This window comes from Leuresthes tenuis, unplaced genomic scaffold, assembly GCF_036924035.1.
Source record: "Leuresthes tenuis unplaced genomic scaffold, fLeuTen1.0.hap1 SCAF_15, whole genome shotgun sequence".
In the NCBI taxonomy this organism is placed as follows: Eukaryota; Metazoa; Chordata; class Actinopteri; order Atheriniformes; family Atherinopsidae; genus Leuresthes; species Leuresthes tenuis.
The window spans coordinates 31,925,673-31,945,360 of NW_027325369.1; the positions used below are offsets into that span (position 1 = coordinate 31,925,673).

At 44.3% G+C, this 19,688-nt stretch overlaps 3 protein-coding genes across 3 annotated transcripts; 1 reads left to right on the plus strand and 2 right to left on the minus strand.

Moving 5' to 3' along the window:
* Positions 1-333: 333 nt before the first annotated feature.
* Positions 334-4,734, minus strand: LOC140270548 (glucosamine-6-phosphate deaminase 2). The gene is made up of 7 exons (XM_072365725.1): positions 4,660-4,734; positions 4,348-4,493; positions 4,163-4,264; positions 3,483-3,665; positions 3,222-3,406; positions 2,978-3,152; positions 334-739 (listed from the first exon to the last, which is right to left on the minus strand). The coding sequence occupies exons 2-7, from the start codon at positions 4,469-4,471 to the stop codon at positions 681-683; spliced, it is 828 nt and encodes a 275-aa protein (XP_072221826.1). The 5' UTR covers positions 4,472-4,493; positions 4,660-4,734; the 3' UTR covers positions 334-680.
* A 1,606-nt stretch (positions 4,735-6,340) lies between these two features.
* cox8a (cytochrome c oxidase subunit 8A) lies at positions 6,341-8,450 on the minus strand. The gene is made up of 2 exons (XM_072365156.1): positions 8,263-8,450; positions 6,341-6,664 (listed from the first exon to the last, which is right to left on the minus strand). The coding sequence occupies exons 1-2, from the start codon at positions 8,377-8,379 to the stop codon at positions 6,569-6,571; spliced, it is 213 nt and encodes a 70-aa protein (XP_072221257.1). The 5' UTR covers positions 8,380-8,450; the 3' UTR covers positions 6,341-6,568.
* A 1,764-nt stretch (positions 8,451-10,214) lies between these two features.
* rrh (retinal pigment epithelium-derived rhodopsin homolog) lies at positions 10,215-18,231 on the plus strand. The gene is made up of 7 exons (XM_072365523.1): positions 10,215-10,326; positions 11,692-11,882; positions 15,227-15,326; positions 16,096-16,249; positions 16,332-16,500; positions 17,830-18,008; positions 18,123-18,231. Exons 1-7 carry the CDS (start codon positions 10,215-10,217, stop codon positions 18,226-18,228), a joined length of 1,011 nt encoding a protein of 336 aa, XP_072221624.1. The 3' UTR covers positions 18,229-18,231.
* The last annotated feature ends 1,457 nt before the right edge of the window (positions 18,232-19,688 follow it).

Genomic DNA, 19,688 nt, shown 5'->3' on the forward strand with positions numbered 1-19,688 from the left:
ACATCACTTTCAGATCCTGTTCATCTGCTGTAGATAGTTTTTTAGGCCTGACACTTCTTCTTTTGTCCTCCACTTGTCCAGTTTCCTCAAATGTTTTAAGGACACACTGCACACCATGCTGAGATATGCCAAGTTTTCAGCTAATAGCTCTTTGGGAATCACCTTGTTGCTGCAGAAATCCTATTTTCTGTCTGTCAAACTGTGTTTTCTTTGCTGTTTTTCATAGATGCAGCTAAAGAAATGGGAACAAATGATGTGTCTCTGTGACCGGCTGCTCGGTATCTTTAGCGTATTTCATAAAACAAAACCATGAACACAAACCTTCTTACTAAAGTCGTTTTACTGTCTTTAGAAAATAAACGACAGAACGTTCTCACAAAAGCAGTCGGCCTGATTAACAGGAGTGAAAATAAGAAGGCAGAGGAAGGAATGTAACCAGTTACACTGAAATATGAAGTCAGACAGAAGGAGGCGGAGCCTCAACAGGCCCAAAGCGGCGGGGGGCGGGGCCTCCTGTGCAGACTTAACTTCAGCTGAATCCTACAACACAAAGCGGGGGTTCGTGGTTACATCTCAAACACAGCAGACCTGCGGTTTACTCCCTGCAACAGTCCGAGGGGAACCACGGCTGAAGGGTCATCAGTGAAAACGGGTCGAACTCTGGCTCAAAAGCAGCTTCTTCACTGGTCCTTGATGCTGAGAACTGGGTCCACCAGCTTGTTGTGGACATGCATCAAACCTGAGGAGACAGAGAGAGAGTGGAACGGACCCGGTACCAACAGAATGTATGGGATTGGGTACAGGGAACAGAACCGAGGGAACAGAACCGAGGGAAGGAAGGAAGGAGCTAAATACAGGAAACAGAACCGAGGGAACGAAGGAAGGAGCTAAATACAGGGAACAGAACCGAGGGAACAGAAACGAGGGAACAGAACCGAGGGAACGGAAGGAAAGAGCTAAATACAGGAAACAGAACCGAGGGAACAGAACCGAGGGAACGAAGGAAGGAGCTAAATACAGGAAACAGAACCGAGGGAACAGAACCGAGGGAACAGAACCGAGGGAAGGAAGGAAGGAGCTAAATACAGGAAACAGAACCGAGGGAACAGAACCGAGGGAACAGAACCGAGGGAAGGAAGGAAAGAGCTAAATACAGGAAACAGAACCGAGGGAACAGAACCGAGGGAAGGAAGGAAGGAGCTAAATACAGGAAACAGAACCGAGGGAACAGAACCGAGGGAAGGAAGGAAGGAGCTAAATACAGGGAACAGAACCGAGGGAACGAAGGAAGGAGCTAAATACAGGGAACAGAACCGAGGGAACGAAGGAAGGAGCTAAATACAGGAAACAGAACCGAGGGAACAGAACCGAGGGAACGAAGGAAGGAGCTAAATACAGGAAACAGAACCGAGGGAACAGAACCGAGGGAACGAAGGAAGGAGCTAAATACAGGAAACAGAACCGAGGGAAGGAAGGAAGGAGCTAAATACAGGGAACAGAACCGAGGGAACAGAACCGAGGGAACAGAACCGAGGGAACAGAACCGAGGGAACGAAGGAAGGAGCTAAATACAAGGAACAGAACCGAGGGAACAGAACCGAGGGAACGAAGGAAGGAGCTAAATACAGGGAACAGAACCGAGGGAACAGAACCGAGGGAACAGAACCGAGGGAACGGAGGAAGGAGCTAAATACAGGGAACAGAACCGAGGGAACAGAACCGAGGGAACGGAGGAAGGAGCTAAATACAGGAAACAGAACCGAGGGAACAGAACCGAGGGAACGAAGGAAGGAGCTAAATACAGGAAACAGAACCGAGGGAACGAAGGAAGGAGCTAAATACAGGGAACAGAACCGAGGGAACGAAGGAAGGAGCTAAATACAAGGAACAGAACCGAGGGAACGAAGGAAGGAGCTAAATACAGGGAACAGAACCGAGGGAACAGAACCGAGGGAACAGAACTGAGGGAACAGAACCGAGGGAACGGAGGAAGGAGCTAAATACAGGGAACAGAACCGAGGGAACAGAACCGAGGGAACGGAGGAAGGAGCTAAATACAGGAAACAGAACCGAGGAAACAGAACCGAGGGAACGGAGGAAGGAGCTAAATACAGGAAACAGAACCGAGGGAACAGAACCGAGGGAAGGAAGGAAGGAGCCAAATACAGGGAACAGAACCGAGGGAACGAAGGAAGGAGCTAAATACAGGGAACAGAACCGAGGGAACGAAGGAAGGAGCTAAATACAAGGAACAGAACCGAGGGAACGAAGGAAGGAGCTAAATACAGGGAACAGAACCGAGGGAACAGAACCGAGGGAACAGAACCGAGGGAACAGAACCGAGGGAACGGAGGAAGGAGCTAAATACAGGGAACAGAACCGAGGGAACAGAACCGAGGGAACGAAGGAAGGAGCTAAATACAGGGAACAGAACCGAGGGAACAGAACCGAGGGAACGAAGGAAGGAGCTAAATACAGGAAACAGAACCGAGGGAACGAAGGAAGGAGCTAAATACAGGGAACAGAACCGAGGGAACAGAACCGAGGGAACGAAGGAAGGAGCTAAATACAGGAAACAGAACCGAGGGAACGAAGGAAGGAGCTAAATACAGGGAACAGAACCGAGGGAACAGAACCAAGGAAACAGAACCGAGGGAACGAAGGAAGGAGCTAAATACAGGGAACAGAACCGAGGGAACAGAACCGAGGGAACGAAGGAAGGAGCTAAATACAGGAAACAGAACCGAGGGAACGAAGGAAGGAGCTAAATACAGGGAACAGAACCGAGGGAACAGAACCGAGGGAACAGATCCGAGGGAACAGAACCGAGGGAACGAAGGAAGGAGCAGAACAGAACCGAGGGAAATGTTGCAGAAATGTGGAAGAAGCTCCACACGAAGCTTTTCTCCACGTTTCTACAGCGGTAAACCCGGCTGTTCGGCCCGTTCTGGCAGAATAAGCAGAGCGCTGCAGGTACCTTTGAAGTATTTCACGGTCTTGACCCTGAGCTCCAGCGTGGCGTCCTCGTCGCACACGAAGATGGTGCGCGGGTGCTGCTGGAAGGCGGACACGGTCCACATGTGGTTCACGCCCTCCTCGATGGCTTTGTACAGGGCGAAGGCTTTGTGGGCTCCTGTGATCAGAATCATCACCTGAGGAGGACATCAGCAGTCAGAAAGCGTGCAGAAACCGTGCGCCGCCGCCACATGTCCCCGTCTGACCTCTTTGGCGTCCATGACGGTTCCCACGCCCACAGTTAGAGCCATGGTGGGAACCTTGGAGAGGTTGTTCCCAAAGAACCGAGCATTCGCCACGATGGTGTCCTTGGCCAGCGTTTTCACTCTGGTCCTGGAGGCGAGGCTGGAGCCGGGCTCGTTGAACGCTATGTGGCCATCGGGTCCGATCCCTGCAGAGAGAACAGAGCGTCACGGCGCCGCCACGCCATCAACGGAGAGGGCTGCAGGAACCGCAGAGAGTCTGACCTCCAACAAACAGCTGGATCCCTCCGGCCTCGGCGATCTTCTGCTCGTAGGCCTCGCACTCGGCCGCCAGGTCGTCCGTGTTCCCGTCCAGGATGTGAGCGTTGGCCGGGTCGATGTCGATGTGCTTGAAGAAGTTGTTCCACATGTAGGAGTGGTAGCTCTCTGGGTGAGAACGAGGCAGACCTGCAGGAGAGACACTTTTATGCCGACAGTCGTCAGAACCAACTCTCACAGCGAGTTCAGAACCAACAGGAAGTGAACTGAGAGTCATTTTTCACCACAAAGAAGCAACTACACACAACAGCGTTTTCTGAGGACGCAGCAAAGCATCTTAGGGAATATTTCAGGATGTTTTAATAAAAACATTACAATCTGATCCTCTTATCTGATTAACTGGTCAAATCGATTTATCACCCAGCCTTAATTATATTATGACAGAAAAGTTGACGACATGCTGCGTTAAATCCTCTGGATCATGTGTTTATGTGCCTGCTTTGCTCTGAAATCATGTTTCAGTTTATTTCTTCTCCACATAAACAGATAAATGTTCACTTCCTGTTACCAAAACACGTTTTCATTAATTAAATCAAACCTGACAACAACTGCATGACACAAACTCACAGCTGGATGCGTGAAAAGTGCTTTAATTAGTTCAACCAGCTAACTTTTATTGAACTTACCCACATATTCATCCATGTTGAACGTTTTCACATATTTGAACGACAGATCTCCACTTCTGTAATATTCAATCAGCTTCTGGTAACATCCGTAGGGAGTGCTGCCTGGAAGAGGCCAAACATGAGCGGATTCAGGGAAGGTTCGACCGCACAGACCCGTTATTATTACCGGTGACAGCGGCTCCTACCTGTCGGTAAACCCAGGGTGAAGAACCTGTCCGCGGATGGCCTGAACTGGACGATCCTGTTGCGGATATATTTAGCGGCCCATTCACTGGCCAGGTCGTAGTCGTCCAGGATCACCAGCCTCATTGTGTGGCGTCAGTGAACGAATCTTATTTAAAAAACTGAAATAATCAACGGAGTTTTGTTCTGAGTCAGCTGCTGTTAGCAAATTAAGCAACTGAGCAGATTATAAGACGTTGAAGTCCCGAAATTAACCTGAAGCTACGAGTTAATAGTTAAAAACTCCACATCTGAGCAACAATACCGTGTTTTACCTGCAAAAAGACGCTGTTTTATCGGCGGAGGGGAGTTAAAAAGACGCTTGTTTTGTCACATGAGCAAAAGTCGGTCAGGTGACTTTCCGGAGGAAAGTATGGAAAGCCGCAAAGCCCAAAAATATTCAGCCGCTTCCTTTACTTCCTCGTCATTGTCTTCCTGCTGCTAAAACAAGAAGACACAAATATACCGGTCAAATTAGTTTTTACTCGTCTTTAAACTTTGACAAAGCACTAAAAAAAGTCTGAGTTAGAGTTAAATGTTGAGAAACTATCACAGATTTTTTAAGAAACTACAAAAAACTTTAAAAGCTAATAAAAAAATAAAGATTTTGTGAAAATTAGTCAAAATTTCTGAATATTACACCAATAATTCAAAATTAAGAGATTCTGAGTCAGGATATTTCAGATCTTTAAGTCAGAAATTTTTGTTCTTAAATCCACTTAAAATTTGAAAAGTGAAAAATCAACAAATTATTTTTTAAGAAACTACAAAAAAGACTCAATTTAAAAAGTAAAGATTTTTAGACACTCAGACAGAACTTTGAAATACTTGTAAAACATATTAAACTAATGGAAAAATACAAAAAAAACCCAATAAAGTCAATTTCAGAAATTTTAAATATTGCACCAAAAAGTCTAAAATTTGAGATATTTACTCAAAATTTTAAAATACGAAGTGAAAATGTTTGGACGATGTCTGATTTTCTGCTCAATAAGTCAAACATTCGACATCATATGAGGAACAGAGTTTTGATCCAGTTGAAAACAGACTTTGAACGAAGGACTTTTTATTTTGCTGTTTTTAGCTGCTTTAATGAACTCATCAGCTCAGACAGATCAATGCATTTTTATCTCTGATGCAACAAACTGTCGTCGATACCAGGTTAAAACAGTCCGACTGGTGGATTTGCTTGTTTTGGTGTAAAAGACTTGTTCCTACAGCATTAAATGTTGCTTCAAACCTCAGTTAAAACAGAATAAACTGACCCCACCACAGCATTTCAGTCAGGCTGAGGTCTGGACTCTGACTGGACCATTGCAACACCTCGATTCTTTTCTTTTTCCCACATTCTGCTGTAGATCTGCTGCTGTGTTTGGGATCTTTGTCCTGTTGATGAGCCAGTTTCAGCCCAGCTTTAGCTGTGGGACAGATGGCCTCACATTTGACTCTAGAATACTTTCCAGAATATTATCCGAGGTTGTTTTTTAGCCCATTTTAGGACCTGGTGAGTTTTATTCACTCAAACTTTCAAACTGAATGTTCTTCCATTTACCGTATTTTCCAGACTATAAATCACACTTTCATTTAATTATATTATAAATCACACTGGTTCTGTGACTTATATTTGAAAGTTTTTATAATTTAACATGTTTTTAAATGTTAATTCATACTAACCGACAGAACCAAGCAGTAAACGTTTCTATCCACAGGTCTTGTGACAAATATACTGACAAAGGAAGCTAATCGCAGGCTAAACTGCAGGCCGACAGTTTCCGTGAGTTCATTGAAACGCAGGAAACACGTTTTCCCCCGTCGGCCGAAGAGTTGCAGAGAAATTTTGTCGAATAAAATTTCTAATTAAATGCGACTTATAGTCCAGAAAATACAAATTCTTCCGTCATCGAGAGGTTTGTTCTGAGGGAGCGACGTTCTGATTAAGAAAAGAAAATAAGAAGCTTGAAACAAACAGAAACATCGACGTGTTAAAAGTTTAATTCTGTAACATACTCCTCATGAGGGAAGATGTACAATAAAAGGTAAGATTTCCATGTTTCAGAGTCAGTGTTTGAGGTGAAGCTGTAACTGTGGAGTGAAACGTCACAGAGGTAGAGACGTAAGACTTGTCCCGAATTCTTCTCAGAAGGTGGTCCCGGGCTGGATTCACCAGGTGCAACTGTTAAAACTTTAGTCTTTCTTCTTGTAAACCTCCAGGTGGGCCAGGATCCATCCAGATGGTCCCAGGATGGCCAGGGAGAACATGCCCATGCCGATGGCCGTTTCCTGGAGACGAGAGGAGAGGAGCATCATCAACACACTTCACCCTGATCCTCTGATCCGTGCTCAGAGGTGTTCAAAGTCCACTTTTCTCCAAGCAGCACCGAATCATTCAGGAAAAACCGACTTCACTGCAACACTTTGATACGTTTTCCAGCTGAATTACAGATAAATTCACAGAAATCAGCTGTTTCAGTTAGTTAATTAAAGTGAGTTAATCAGTCGCCTGAAAACAAAGCAGCAGTTTGTTCTGTCATCTCTGCTGCTTCTAAACGTGGAATAAAGACCGTTAAAGACTGAGATACACGACGTTCTTTTCTTCACTTTCTGTTGGGACGAGTTCGCCTTTAACACCCAGATCTGAGGCACATGGGACCGTGGGGAGGAACGAAGTGGACCCGGTGCTAAAAACGAGTGACAAAATGGGACTGAAAGGTCCAAACACCCGTCAGAATCTCTGCATCTTTCTGAGGAGACAAAGAATCAACGCGGTGCTGATGAACCCACTGACAACATCAGGCTAAACTGACCCGAATCAGCCCAAAACTGAGTGATCGGGTTAAATATGTGATACAAGAAAAGGTTCATCTGTGTGTGAGTCCTGCACACTCAGGGGCATTTTCAGGCCCAGGACCCCAAAACGAGTCAGAACCACACTCATGTGTCTGCTGCTTTACACAGAAGAACGCTGAGCTCATGCTCTTCTTCTTCTGTTGCTTCAGCGTCCGTGTCGCAGGTCCAAAACCCGGCTCCCTGAGTGTGATGTAAGAGGTTCTTGCTCAGGATCAACATAGTTTTTCTGGGCTGAAGCAAGAACTGAGTTACATTCTGGCTCCAAACCAGAACTGGATCTGCTTTGGGGGGGGGGGGACACCCCACCGATCTTCCAGGCTGGCCTGAAACAGGTCGGCAGCATTAAAAACCACGTCATGTCCAGGTTTTGGCTCCTGACAGTAACTTGATCTGATGACTCATCCTGTGGATTTAACAGGTCTGAAGACATCCCATCTCACCCAAATACAGACACGTAACATCACTTAACCCCTGTGTAACCTCTAAAACGACCTTTTAACTGGGCAGAATTAAAGTCAGGCTCATCTACAACACTGATTAGACTTTGAGATTTTTTTTAAAAAGGACAAATAACTGGAACCAACACCAAACTTCATTTATCTGGGAAAAGATGGCGATGCTTGTAAATTGTCTTAGAATGAACACTTCAGGCATCGAAATTCCTCTTTCTAACAAAGCACTAACTCACACCAATAATACACTTAAACGCTGAGCTTTGTGAGAGCCTGTCATTGACAATAAGTGGCTTTTTAAAGATTTTATATCATGTGAAACACAGCTAATTAGCAGCATTGCTAACGCGTAGCGGTTGAAGTTTGGGCACAAATTTCTACTGGATTACGTTCAAACTGCTAAAATGACCACGTTGAATAAGTGTAGAGATATATTTCAGAACCAGGCTCACTGGTTTGGTTGGAATAAATAAAATGAAAAAGTCCCACTTCCCGGCAGCTGTGACCTCGACAGCCAAGGACAGGTGCTAGCTGTTAGCATCTGTTAGCATACGAGCTTCAGCGGTTTAACACACTTACAACGACGCCGATTTTCTCTTTCGGTGGTTTGCTGTACATGCTCGCCTTCTGCGTGACGATGTGTCCCCGCAGGGAGGGAGCAGCGCGGTTGGCCACGGTCCTCAGGAGCCCCGACATGTTGATCTGTTACGAGGAGACGATCTCAATGCTGAGAGATGCTGTTATGATGAAGAGGAAGTGATTCGACGCCAAGACGCTCGTCGTCGTTCAGCGCACATCCACTCAGAGCCGCGCAGCGCCACCTGCTGGTGCGGAGGACGGCCGCACCTTTTAACTTTTGCAACACACTTCTGGTACACTTAATACAGTTTTGCTTCGGATGTGGTGAATATTTGTGATTCTAAACTGACCCTGCAGTGAGTGTGATTGGTTGGGATTACTGTGGAAACCTTTGTCAAGCACCACAATACAGAGTTCCATTCACAAGCTTTACTGTGCAGAAAAGAAGCCTGATGTTAACCTCGTCCACTTCTCTGGGCTCGGAGGCGTCTGGGATGGACCGTCACACGGTGGAAACGTGTGCTGTGGTCAGACCCATCAGTATTCCACATCTTTGTTGGAAGAAATGGAGCAAAGAGCAAAAGCAGCATCCAGCCTGCTGTCAGCAGCCAGTCCCTGCAGCCAGGCTCTGTGATGGTATGGGGTTGGATCAGGGGGCAAAGCTCATTTCCACTTCTGTGACGGCAGCATTAATGCAGAAAAGTTCACTGAGATTTTACAGCAACATATGCTGCCTTCAAGGCCACATCTTTTCCTGGGACGTCCCAGCATTGTTCAAGCAGACCATGGAAAACCACATTCTGCCACAGTCCAGAGGCCTGGCTGAGGAAGAAGAGGTACGGGTGCTGGACTGGCTGCCTGCAGTCCTGACCTGTCCCCAGCAGAGAAACAACCACCCCCCCGCACTGCTGCACACCTTAAGACGTGTTTGCAGGAAGAATGGGACAAAATAACAGCTGGAACTCTGCATCACCTGGTCCCTCAGAGTCAGAGCGGCTTTAAGTGTTGGCAGAAGGAAACAAAGTGTTTGGTCATTATTTGGTGTAATTGGTCATTATTTGGTATATTTTGATCATTATTTGGTGTAATTCTGACATTATTTGGTGTAATTTGGTCATTATTTGGTATATTTTGATCATTATTTGGTGTAATTCGGTCATTATTTGGTATATTTTGATCATTATTTGGTGTAATTTGGTCATTATTTGGTGTAATTTGGTCATTATTTGGTGTAATTTGGTCATTATTGGTATTCAGACCTGTTTAAGGAAGAATGGGACAAAATAACAGCTGGAACTCTGCATCACTTGGTTTCCTCAGAGTCAGAACGGCTTTAAGTGTTGGCAGAAGGAAACATAACAAAGGTAAAAATGATGTTTGTTAATGGGTGAAATGAAGCTGATGAGACAGAGTTAATGTAAAAGTCGATGTTTTTCACTCCATAATGTCCCAACTGTTTTGATTCAGGGTTTTACATCAGCTGGTTTCACTCACTCAGTCGAGCACTGGGAGAAAAGTGGAGTGAAAATGTAGATTTTAACCAGTTTTTTGTGTGTAATTGGAAGTTTTAACCTTAAAGCCCAGCTCCTCTCGGGGAGCCTTCATGGACCCTGGGGGGTGGAAGTCTCTGAAATATCGTGTGCAGGTGAGCAGCCTTCAGTCTGACTTCAGTTCAAGCTTACTTTCGTTGTAACGTCAAAGGCAGAAACAGCTTTCATGAAACTCCACGTGAGCAGTAATCCTCTCTTGAGGGGCCTTGTGTACAAACTGCAGGCTGCCAAACAGTGGTGGTATGTAATAATCCCCTCCACCTTCACCCCCACGGTGCAGCTTTTAGTCCGAGGCAGCGCTTTCCGTTTCTCCATCTCTGCATTTTTTCTCTGTTTTCACCTCCTGTTCACGTCACATACTTGTATTTTATTTGTTCTGAGTCTTTTAAAACACTTGAGAACATGGGGATTGTATCCGAAGTCAACATTTCTGATGAAGTCGAGGCCTACGGAGGGAAAAGTGCTTTCACCCAGCTGGAGCACAACATAGTGGCTGGATATCTGATCACTGCAGGTAGACATGTTGTCTGTGGTTTATTTCAGCTCTAACTTCTGTGAGTGAACTAATTACATAAAAAACAAGAGCAATAAGTCATTGTGGCGCGTGCAAAAGTTTGGGCATCCTTCTAAGGCTGTGTTGATGCTGTAAAAACTGTAGGAACTGTCCTCTGTTTCTGTTCATTGTGTAATAACATTATCCCCCTTCACTTGGACTGCAGAACATTTGGAGAATTAAATACTGATATTGAACTGAATCCTCGTCTTTCTAACTGCAAGATGCTGAAAACTTGACACATTTAGAGGTAAAACATGACTAAATAAGGCTGCTCTGATCACATTATGTAACGGAACGATGTTCCATCGCTAACAACAGAGCTGGATATGAAGATGCATTTACAAGCTTTAGTTTTAATTACAGTCATGTTAAAAAGTCCTGATCAGCCTAATTTCTTTCTGACTTCTTTAAAGTGTCCTGATCAACAGTTCTGCAGCTTTCTGAAGCTCTTTCAGAGTTTTTCTTTGGACTTTTTCTGCTTTTTCACTCATTTTCAGCCCAGTTTTTTCTTTGTTCAGCCACTTAACTCTGAGCTATGAAGCATTCAGGCAGAAAAAAGGCTCCTAACTCAAGGGATGAACCAGTGTTGTGTCGACACAGAACAGACAACTTAGCAAAGAAGCCATTTTAAACTGGATCTTTAGGCACTTTGTCACAAAGACACATCATTTGTTCCCATTTCTTTAGCTGCATCTATGAAAAACAGCAAAGAAAACACAGTTTGACAGACAGAAAATAGGATTTCTGCAGCAACAAGGTGATTCCCAAAGAGCTATTAGCTGAAAACTTGGCATATCTCAGCATGGTGTGCAGTGTGTCCTTAAAACATTTGAGGAAACTGGACAAGTGGAGGACAAAAGAAGAAGTGTCAGGCCTAAAAAACTATCTACAGCAGATGAACAGGATCTGAAAGTGATGTCCTTAAGAAAGAGGAAAAAATCCAGCTGTGACCTGACAGGACCTGAGAGATGCATCTGGACCTTCAGCTGATCCATCTGCACCCTGAATCTATCACCAAAAAAACCCACTATTTATTGATTTATCATTAAATTACATTTTTATTTATCACATTAATCAGAAAAACTGAAGGCAGAAACTTTTTAAATTGCCTTTGTTCAGGTTTCAGTGTTTTAGTCTCCAGCTGAACATTGTTTTTTTTTACATTTTATGGCTGATTCTGAATGAAACAGAACAACAAAAGCAGTTCAATGTTCTCAGGACACATCATGTCTCATTGAGAGGAAACGAGCCTCTGAAGAGTCCCATTTCTGTCAATGGTGAGCAGCAGATGAACTGTAATGCTCTTCTTCTTTTCTCCTCCAGGTGTCATCAGTTTAGCGAGTAACATCATAGTGCTGCTGATGTTTGTGAAGTTCAGGGAGCTTCGCACTGCCACAAACTTCATCATAATCAACCTGGCTTTCACTGACATCGGTGTGGCCGGTATCGGTTACCCCATGTCAGCTGCCTCAGACATCCATGGCAGCTGGAAGTTCGGCTACAACGGCTGTCAGGTGGGTTGAAGGAATATAAACAGCAGTTTCTGCTCCTCATCAGGTGTTAAAACAACCTCAGACAATCGCACTGTGGCATTATTTATTGAACAAAAACTGAGATAAAAAGAGACAGAAGCAGTGTGAGAAAAACTAAGTGAACCCTCACTGCTTCCACAGGAACTAAGAGGGTAAGAAGCAGCCAGGAGCTGCTGATCAATGCTCTGATTAACTGATCATCAGTCAGTGTGAGCAGCTCTATGAAAGCAGAAGTTCTGTTAATCTTCCCAGGAGTGGACGTCCCAGCAAGTTCACCCCAAGGTGAAGAAGCCCAGAGCTACATCTCAGACTCTACAGGCCTCAGTTAGCATGTTAAAGGTTAAAGGTCACCCCAAGGTGAAAAAGCCCAGAGCTACATCTCAGACTCTACAGGCCTCAGTTAGCATGTTAAAGGTTAAAGGTCACCCCAAGGTGAAAAAGCCCAGAGCTACATCTCAGACTCTACAGGCCTCAGTTAGCATGTTAAAGGTTAAAGGTCACCCCAAGGTGAAAAAGCCCAGAGCTACATCTCAGACTCTACAGGCCTCAGTTAGCATGCTAAAGGTCAAAGGTCATGACAGCACAGTTAGAAAAAGACTGAACAAGGATGGCTTGTTTGGAAGGGCTGCAGGAGAAAGCCTCTTCTCTCTAAAAAGAACATGGCAGCACAGCTTAGGTTTGCAAAGCTGCATCTGAACAAAGCTCAAGACTTCTGGAACAATGTCCTTTGGACAGACCAGAGCAAAGTGGAGATGTTTGGTCCTAATGCACAGCAGCACGTTTGGAGGAAACCAAACACAGCATATCAGCACAAACACCTCATACCAGCTGTCAAGCACGGTGGTGGAGGGCTGATGATCTGGGCTGGTTCTGCAGCCACAGGACCTGGGCACCTTGCAGTCATTGAGTCCACCATGAACTCCTCTGGATACCAAAGTATTCTAGAGTCAAATGTGAGGCCATCTGTCCCACAGCTAAAGCTGGGCTGAAACTGGCTCATCAACAGGACAAAGATCCCAAACACAGCAGCAGATCTACAGCAGAATGTGGGAAAAAGAAAAGAATCAAGGTGCTGCAATGGTCCAGTCAGAGTCCAGACCTCAGCCTGACTGAAATGCTGTGGTGGGACCTTAAGAGAGCTGTGCAGAAACCAATGCTGCAAACCTCAATGAGCTGAAGCAGCGCTGGAGAGAAGAGGGCCGAGATTCCTCCAGAACCATGAGAGAGACTGATAACGTCCCACAGGAAACCATCACTGCAGCTCACTGCTGCTGAAGCTGCTGGATCAGGGGTTCACTTAGTTTTACACTCACTGCTGCTGAAGCTGCTGGATCAGGGGTTCACTTAGTTTTACTCACTGCTGCTGAAGCTGCTGCTGAAGCTGCTGCTGGATCAGGGGTTCACTTAGTTTTACACTCACTGCTGCTGAAGCTGCTGGATCAGGGGTTCACTTAGTTTTACACTCACTGCTGCTGAAGCTGCTGGATCAGGGGTTCACTTAGTTTTACACTCACTGCTGCTGAAGCTGCTGGATCAGGGGTTCACTTAGTTTTACACTCACTGCTGCTGAAGCTGCTGGATCAGGGGTTCACTTAGTTTTACACTCACTGCTGCTGAAGCTGCTGGATCAGGGGTTCACTTAGTTTTACTCACTGCTGCTGAAGCTGCTGGATCAGGGGTTCACTTAGTTTTACTCACTGCTGCTGAAGCTGCTGCTGAAGCTGCTGCTGGATCAGGGGTTCACTTAGTTTTACACTCACTGCTGCTGAAGCTGCTGGATCAGGGGTTCACTTAGTTTTACACTCACTGCTGCTGAAGCTGCTGGATCAGGGGTTCACTTAGTTTTACACTCACTGCTGCTGAAGCTGCTGGATCAGGGGTTCACTTAGTTTTACTCACTGCTGCTGAAGCTGCTGGATCAGGGGTTCACTTAGTTTTACTCACTGCTGCTGAAGCTGCTGCTGAAGCTGCTGCTGGATCAGGGGTTCACTTAGTTTTACACTCACTGCTGGTGAAGCTGCTGGATCAGGGGTTCACTTAGTTTTACACTCACTGCTGCTGAAGCTGCTGGATCAGGGGTTCACTTAGTTTTACTCACTGCTGCTGAAGCTGCTGGATCAGGGGTTCACTTAGTTTTACTCACTGCTGCTGAAGCTGCTGCTGAAGCTGCTGCTGGATCAGGGGTTCACTTAGTTTTACACCTTTACCTCATTTTAAGACCTGGTAAGAAGCACATTATTCTTTGTGTCCTGATAGGTAAATTCTTTGACCTGAAAGAGGGTTTACGTTCTTCCTCACATGACTAGAAGCTGCTGTAGCGTTTATTTTCAGACACATTGTGTTTAACAGGAGCCAATCTGGCTCTGTAAGACACATCTGAAGAAAACTGTGATGTGATACACATGATGTTCCACTCAGCCTTCAGCTCCCTTTTATTACCTCCTGGTACTCGCTCTAATCAGATGTAAGAAACTGAGAGCGGACTGACGTCAGCTGCTGAAACTCAGCGGCCTCGTGTTGGGATTATTGTTCTCCACCTCTGTCCTTGTTACTGTACAGTGATACTGAACCATGTGAGGCTAATCTACAGTGAACAGGAGGGCCGGCTTTCACTGTGAGCCTCTATCGGATGGATGGATGGATGGATGGATGGATGGATAGATGGATGGATAGATAGATAGATAGATAGATAGATAGATAGATAGATAGATAGATAGATAGATAGATAGATAGATAGATAGATAGATAGATAGATAGATAGATAGATAGATAGATAGATAGATAGATAGATAGATAGATAGATAGATAGATAGATAGATAGATAGATAGATAGATAGATAGATAGATAGATAGATAGATAGATAGATAGATAGATAGATAGATAGATAGATAGATAGATAGATAGATAGATAGATAGATAGATAGATAGATAGATAGATAGATAGATAGATAGATAGATAGATAGATAGATAGATAGATAGATAGATAGATAGATAGATAGATAGATAGATAGATAGATAGATAGATAGATAGATAGATAGATAGATAGATAGATGGATAGATGGATAGATGGATGGATGGATGGATGGATGGATGGATGGATGGATGGATGGATGGATGGATGGATGGATGGATGGATGGATGGATGGATGGATGGATGGATGGATGGATGGATGGATGGATGGATGGATGGATGGATGGATGGATGGATGGATAGATAGATAGATAGATAGATAGATAGATAGATAGATAGATAGATAGATAGATAGAGTAATTTCAGCCACTAAATTACTTTTCACTTTGTTTTTCTGTGTTTTTATCCACAGATTTATGCAGCTCTCAACATCTTCTTCGGCATGGCCAGCATCGGCCTGCTGACTGTGGTGGCCATTGATCGCTACCTCACCATCTGCAGACCAGACATAGGTACCTTTAAAACCCTCAAACTGACGACATCATTCAGGTTTCAACTGTTCCCTGAAGAAGTTTTATCCTCCTTAAGGTTTACTTCCTGTTGGGACAATTACTTCTTCTGCCGCAGTCTATAGCGCCACCCTGTGGTGACACTCATGGACTGTTCTTCAGTTAAAGAAAGCAAACAAACCATCAGTGGGCGAAAGAACTGAGGAAATATGCATGCATTTTGTAGTTTTGCAAAGTCGAAACAATAGAGGCAGATAAAAGAAATGCAAATATTTCAAATGGACCGTAAACATAAATTAAATCAGATGTATTCTCATCTCACATTTCCCATGATGATCAAGGGAAGAAATGGTTTTAAACTTCCTCCTTTTTTCTCCATTTTGTTCCTGCTCTGCATTCTGGACGTCTCTCCTTTCAGCTTGTCTTGATTTGGGGTCAACAAGTTAAAAAAAAAAATAAATAAAAAAAAAAAAAAATAATAAAAATAAAAATAAAAATAATAAAAATAATAAAAATAATAAATAAAAAAATAAAAATAAATAAAATGTTTTATTTGTTTAAAAGTGAAAAAAAAACACCCCACAATGGCCCGTACAGCTTTAAGGGAACAATAAGTTGTGATTGGCATGATAAAATGATAATGATAACATGATAACACCACACCATCAGAGTGGAAGAATTACAGCTGCAAAGTCAAAACAAACCATATCAGTTTCCTACTTCCAGCACGATATAATTCATGATTCACTCCCACTGTTTCTCTGCTGCACAGGACAGAAAATGACGTCACGATCGTACAACCTTCTTATCGCGGCGGCTTGGCTGAACGCTGTGTTCTGGTCCTCCATGCCGATAGTGGGCTGGGCGAGTTACGCCCCTGACCCAACCGGAGCTACATGCACCATCAACTGGAGGCAGAATGATGCGTGAGTCTTCATCAGCTGCTAATATTTCGGTTTAAAGAACACTTGAAAATGCTAAAGTTCGTTTCCTGCTGCTCCTCCACAGCTCCTTCATCTCCTACACGATGACAGTGATTGCTGTGAACTTTGTGGTTCCTCTGTCCGTCATGTTTTACTGCTACTACAACGTATCCGTCACTGTCAGGAGGTACAAAGCCAGCAACTGCCTGGACAGCATCAACGTCGACTGGTCGGACCAGATGGACGTCACCAAAGTGAATAAAGCTTCGCTTTTATTGTATAAAGTTGTCCAACATATTAACTGACTGTCAACTAAATAATCTGTTTTTAGTATATGTCATATCCAAACATAACATGAACATAAACCCAGAATCTGAGGCAGAAACAGAGTTTTTTATCAGTTCTCAGCAGCTTTAAAGTGAATATCTGCTCTGAGCTCCTTTATTCTCCAACACAGCCTGAACCCTCTGAGACAAGCTTTCTGTCATTTCTTTAAGGAGTCTTCAGGAATAGTTCTCCAGGCTTCTTGAAGGACATCCCAAAGCTCTTCTTTGGATGTGGGCTGCCTTTTGTTCCGTTCTCTGTCAGATGATCCCACACTGCTTCAATAATGTTGAGGTCCGGGCTCTGGGGAGGATTCATCCCTCCATAAGACCTGTTGCCACTGATTTTCAGTCCACTTCTTGTGTCCTTTGGCACAGCTCAGCCTTTTCTCCCTGTTTCCCTTCCTTAAGAACGGCTTCTTGACAGCCACCCTTCCATGGAGACCATTTCTGATGAGGCTTGGGCCAACAGTAGATGGATCAGCTGAAGGTCCAGATGCATCTCTCAGGTCCTGTCAGGTCACAGCTGGATTTTTTCCTCTTTCTTAAGGACATCACTTTCAGATCCTGTTCATCTGCTGTAGATAGTTTTTTAGGCCTGACACTTCTTCTTTTGTCCTCCACTTGTCCAGTTTCCTCAAATGTTTTAAGGACACACTGCACACCATGCTGAGATATGCCAAGTTTTCAGCTAATAGCTCTTTGGGAATCACCTTGTTGCTGCAGAAATCCTATTTTCTGTCTGTCAAACTGTGTTTTCTTTACTGTTTTTCATAGATGCAGCTAAAGAAATGGAACAAATGATGTGTCTTTGTGACAGGCTGCTGCTAACAAAGTGCCTAAAGATCCAGTTTAAAATGGCTTCTTTGCTAAGTTGTCTGTTCTGTGTCGACACAACACTGGTTCATCCCTTGAGTTAGGAGCCTTTTTTCTGCCTGAATGGGTCATAGGTCAGAGTTAAGTGGCTGAACAAAGAAAAAACACATTCCTCTGAAAATGCTCAGGTACAAGGACTGAAGATGAGGGAAAAAGCAGAAAATGTCCAAAGAAAAACTCTGAAAGAGCTTCAGAAAGCTGCAGAACTGTTGATCAGGACACTTTAAAGATAAAAGAAAGTCTGAAAGAAATGAGGCTGATCAGGAGTTTTGTACAGGTTAAAAGATTGAAAGTTTATATAGTTTTCCATCTTAAGGAACTAAAACAGCCTTTCTGGCATTTTTAACTCCATTAATTCTGTGTTTCTCTGCTTGTTGCTGGCAGATGTCGATTGTGATGATCATCATGTTCCTGGTCGCCTGGTCTCCATACTCCATCGTGTGTCTTTGGGCATCATTTGGTGACCCAAAAACCATCCCAGCCCCCATGGCCATCATTGCTCCGCTCTTTGCCAAATCCTCCACCTTTTACAACCCCTGCATTTATGTCATTGCCAACAAAAAGTAAGAGTTTCCTCTTCTGGAAGCTTCTATATCAGCTCATGTTTGAGTGTGTTTAACCTGGAAAGCTGTGAGTTGTAGTGATGGTGCATTCAAGGACTTCGATGATCTTTTCAGGTTCAGACGAGCCATCATCGGGATGATTCGATGTCAAACCAGGCAGCGGATCACCATCAGTACCCACCTTCCCATGACAATCTCCCAACAGCCTCTGACCCAGTGAGACGACGAAGCTTCAGCATGACATGAAACATTAAAAGCTGGCATTCAGAGCCTTTCTGCTGTAGCCGTTTCTCTGTCGAGTAACACTGGTGTTTACTGTGTAAATCCCACTTGCTCTCATTTTGTAGTCACTGTTTGTGCTCCGGTTAAAGCAATAACAAACTTTTAAAACCTTTCTGTGTGTGGACTCTTTTTACTACACTTGGAGAAGGTCAAAGCATTCTGTTCTGGCTGAAAAACCAGCTCTCCTGAACTCATATTACAGCAAAGACCGTTAAACTTTGTTGATTTGATGTTATAGATCCCAAAAAGTGTGGGACTGCGATGACGAATGAGGACATTTGGTATTTACACAGAAATGACATCAGAGTGAACCAAGATCAAGTGCCTTCGAAATATCTTCCAAAATATATTCACTGAACTTAACAAAAATAGGAGAAAACAACTGAAAAGAAACAGGAAGGATCAGTGTAATCTTTACAGAAATGTTAAGGCTGTTTACGAACTATTTACACAATACTCACAGTTATTCACAGAGTCTGGAACCAACTAAAAGAGAAGAAATGCTGCCGCCAACAAGAGCTTGTTGTGATTCAGTGTGAGGCTGGAGGGAAACGACCCGAAATCAGGACGAACAGTCGACTTATTTCGACTGAACTGAAGGACACGCTTCACTTTAAACAGAAAGTACAAGAACAAATAAAAGAAGAAACAACGAAAAGGGCGAGAAACCACGGCATAGGACCAGGGAATAATGATCTGGAAAATAACAGGAGCAAGCAGAGAGCTGTAACTCCTGGGAGGGACAACAGGTGAGTGATTACCAGGAGACAGGTGAGAAGAATGACACCTGAGGACGTCTAAATGACAAGAAACAACAAGAATCTTACACTGAGGACGGAAAATTAAATCTGAATATGAGAAATAAAGCTCAAATGAAATGCCAAACAGGAACACACAACAGATACGTACAAATAAATAAGTGAACCAGAGCAGAGACTGAGAAACGAAGAGAGAGGAAACCGTTTCAAGCAGCAGCCAATCAGCAGCCTTCACCAGGTCAGCAGCCAATCAGCAGCCTTCACCAGGTCAGCAGCCAATCAGCAGCCTTCACCAGGTCAGCAGCCAATGAGCAGCCTTCACCAGGTCAGCAGCCAATCAGCAGCCTTCACCAGGTCAGCAGCCAATCAGCAGCCTTCACCAGGTCAGCAGCCAATCAGCAGCCTTCAAAAGGTCAGCAGCCAATCAGCAGCCTTCACCAGGTCAGCAGCCAATCAGCAGCCTGATTGGCTGCTGTTTGAAATGTTCACCTGCAGGCAGACACTCCCCAGAAGAGAAGACGACCTTCTCCAACAGTCGTGAAGAGGATGCGACCAGAATCGTAACAAATATACCCGACGCTCATATTTTCCCCACACGAACCAAAGCTGTTCAGTAAATAAAGACACATCTCATGTGGAT

Bases quoted from the DNA above. Each gene is read 5' to 3' on its own strand.
- rrh (XM_072365523.1), top strand. From the start codon at position 10,215: ATGGGGATTGTATCCGAAGTCAACATTTCTGATGAAGTCGAGGCCTAC. The intron at 10,327-11,691 runs GTAGACATGTTG...TTTCTCCTCCAG, and splicing joins TGGATATCTGATCACTGCAG to GTGTCATCAGTTTAGCGAGT. The intron at 16,250-16,331 runs GTGAGTCTTCAT...GCTCCTCCACAG, and splicing joins AACTGGAGGCAGAATGATGC to CTCCTTCATCTCCTACACGA.
- cox8a (XM_072365156.1), bottom strand. From the start codon at position 8,379: ATGTCGGGGCTCCTGAGGACCGTGGCCAACCGCGCTGCTCCCTCCCTG. The intron at 6,665-8,262 runs GTAAGTGTGTTA...TCTCGTCTCCAG, and splicing joins AAGAGAAAATCGGCGTCGTT to GAAACGGCCATCGGCATGGG.
- LOC140270548 (XM_072365725.1), bottom strand. From the start codon at position 4,471: ATGAGGCTGGTGATCCTGGACGACTACGACCTGGCCAGTGAATGGGCC. The intron at 3,666-4,162 runs GTAAGTTCAATA...TCTCTCCTGCAG, and splicing joins CAACATGGATGAATATGTGG to GTCTGCCTCGTTCTCACCCA. The intron at 740-2,977 runs GTACCTGCAGCG...CTGTCTCCTCAG, and splicing joins GACCGTGAAATACTTCAAAG to GTTTGATGCATGTCCACAAC.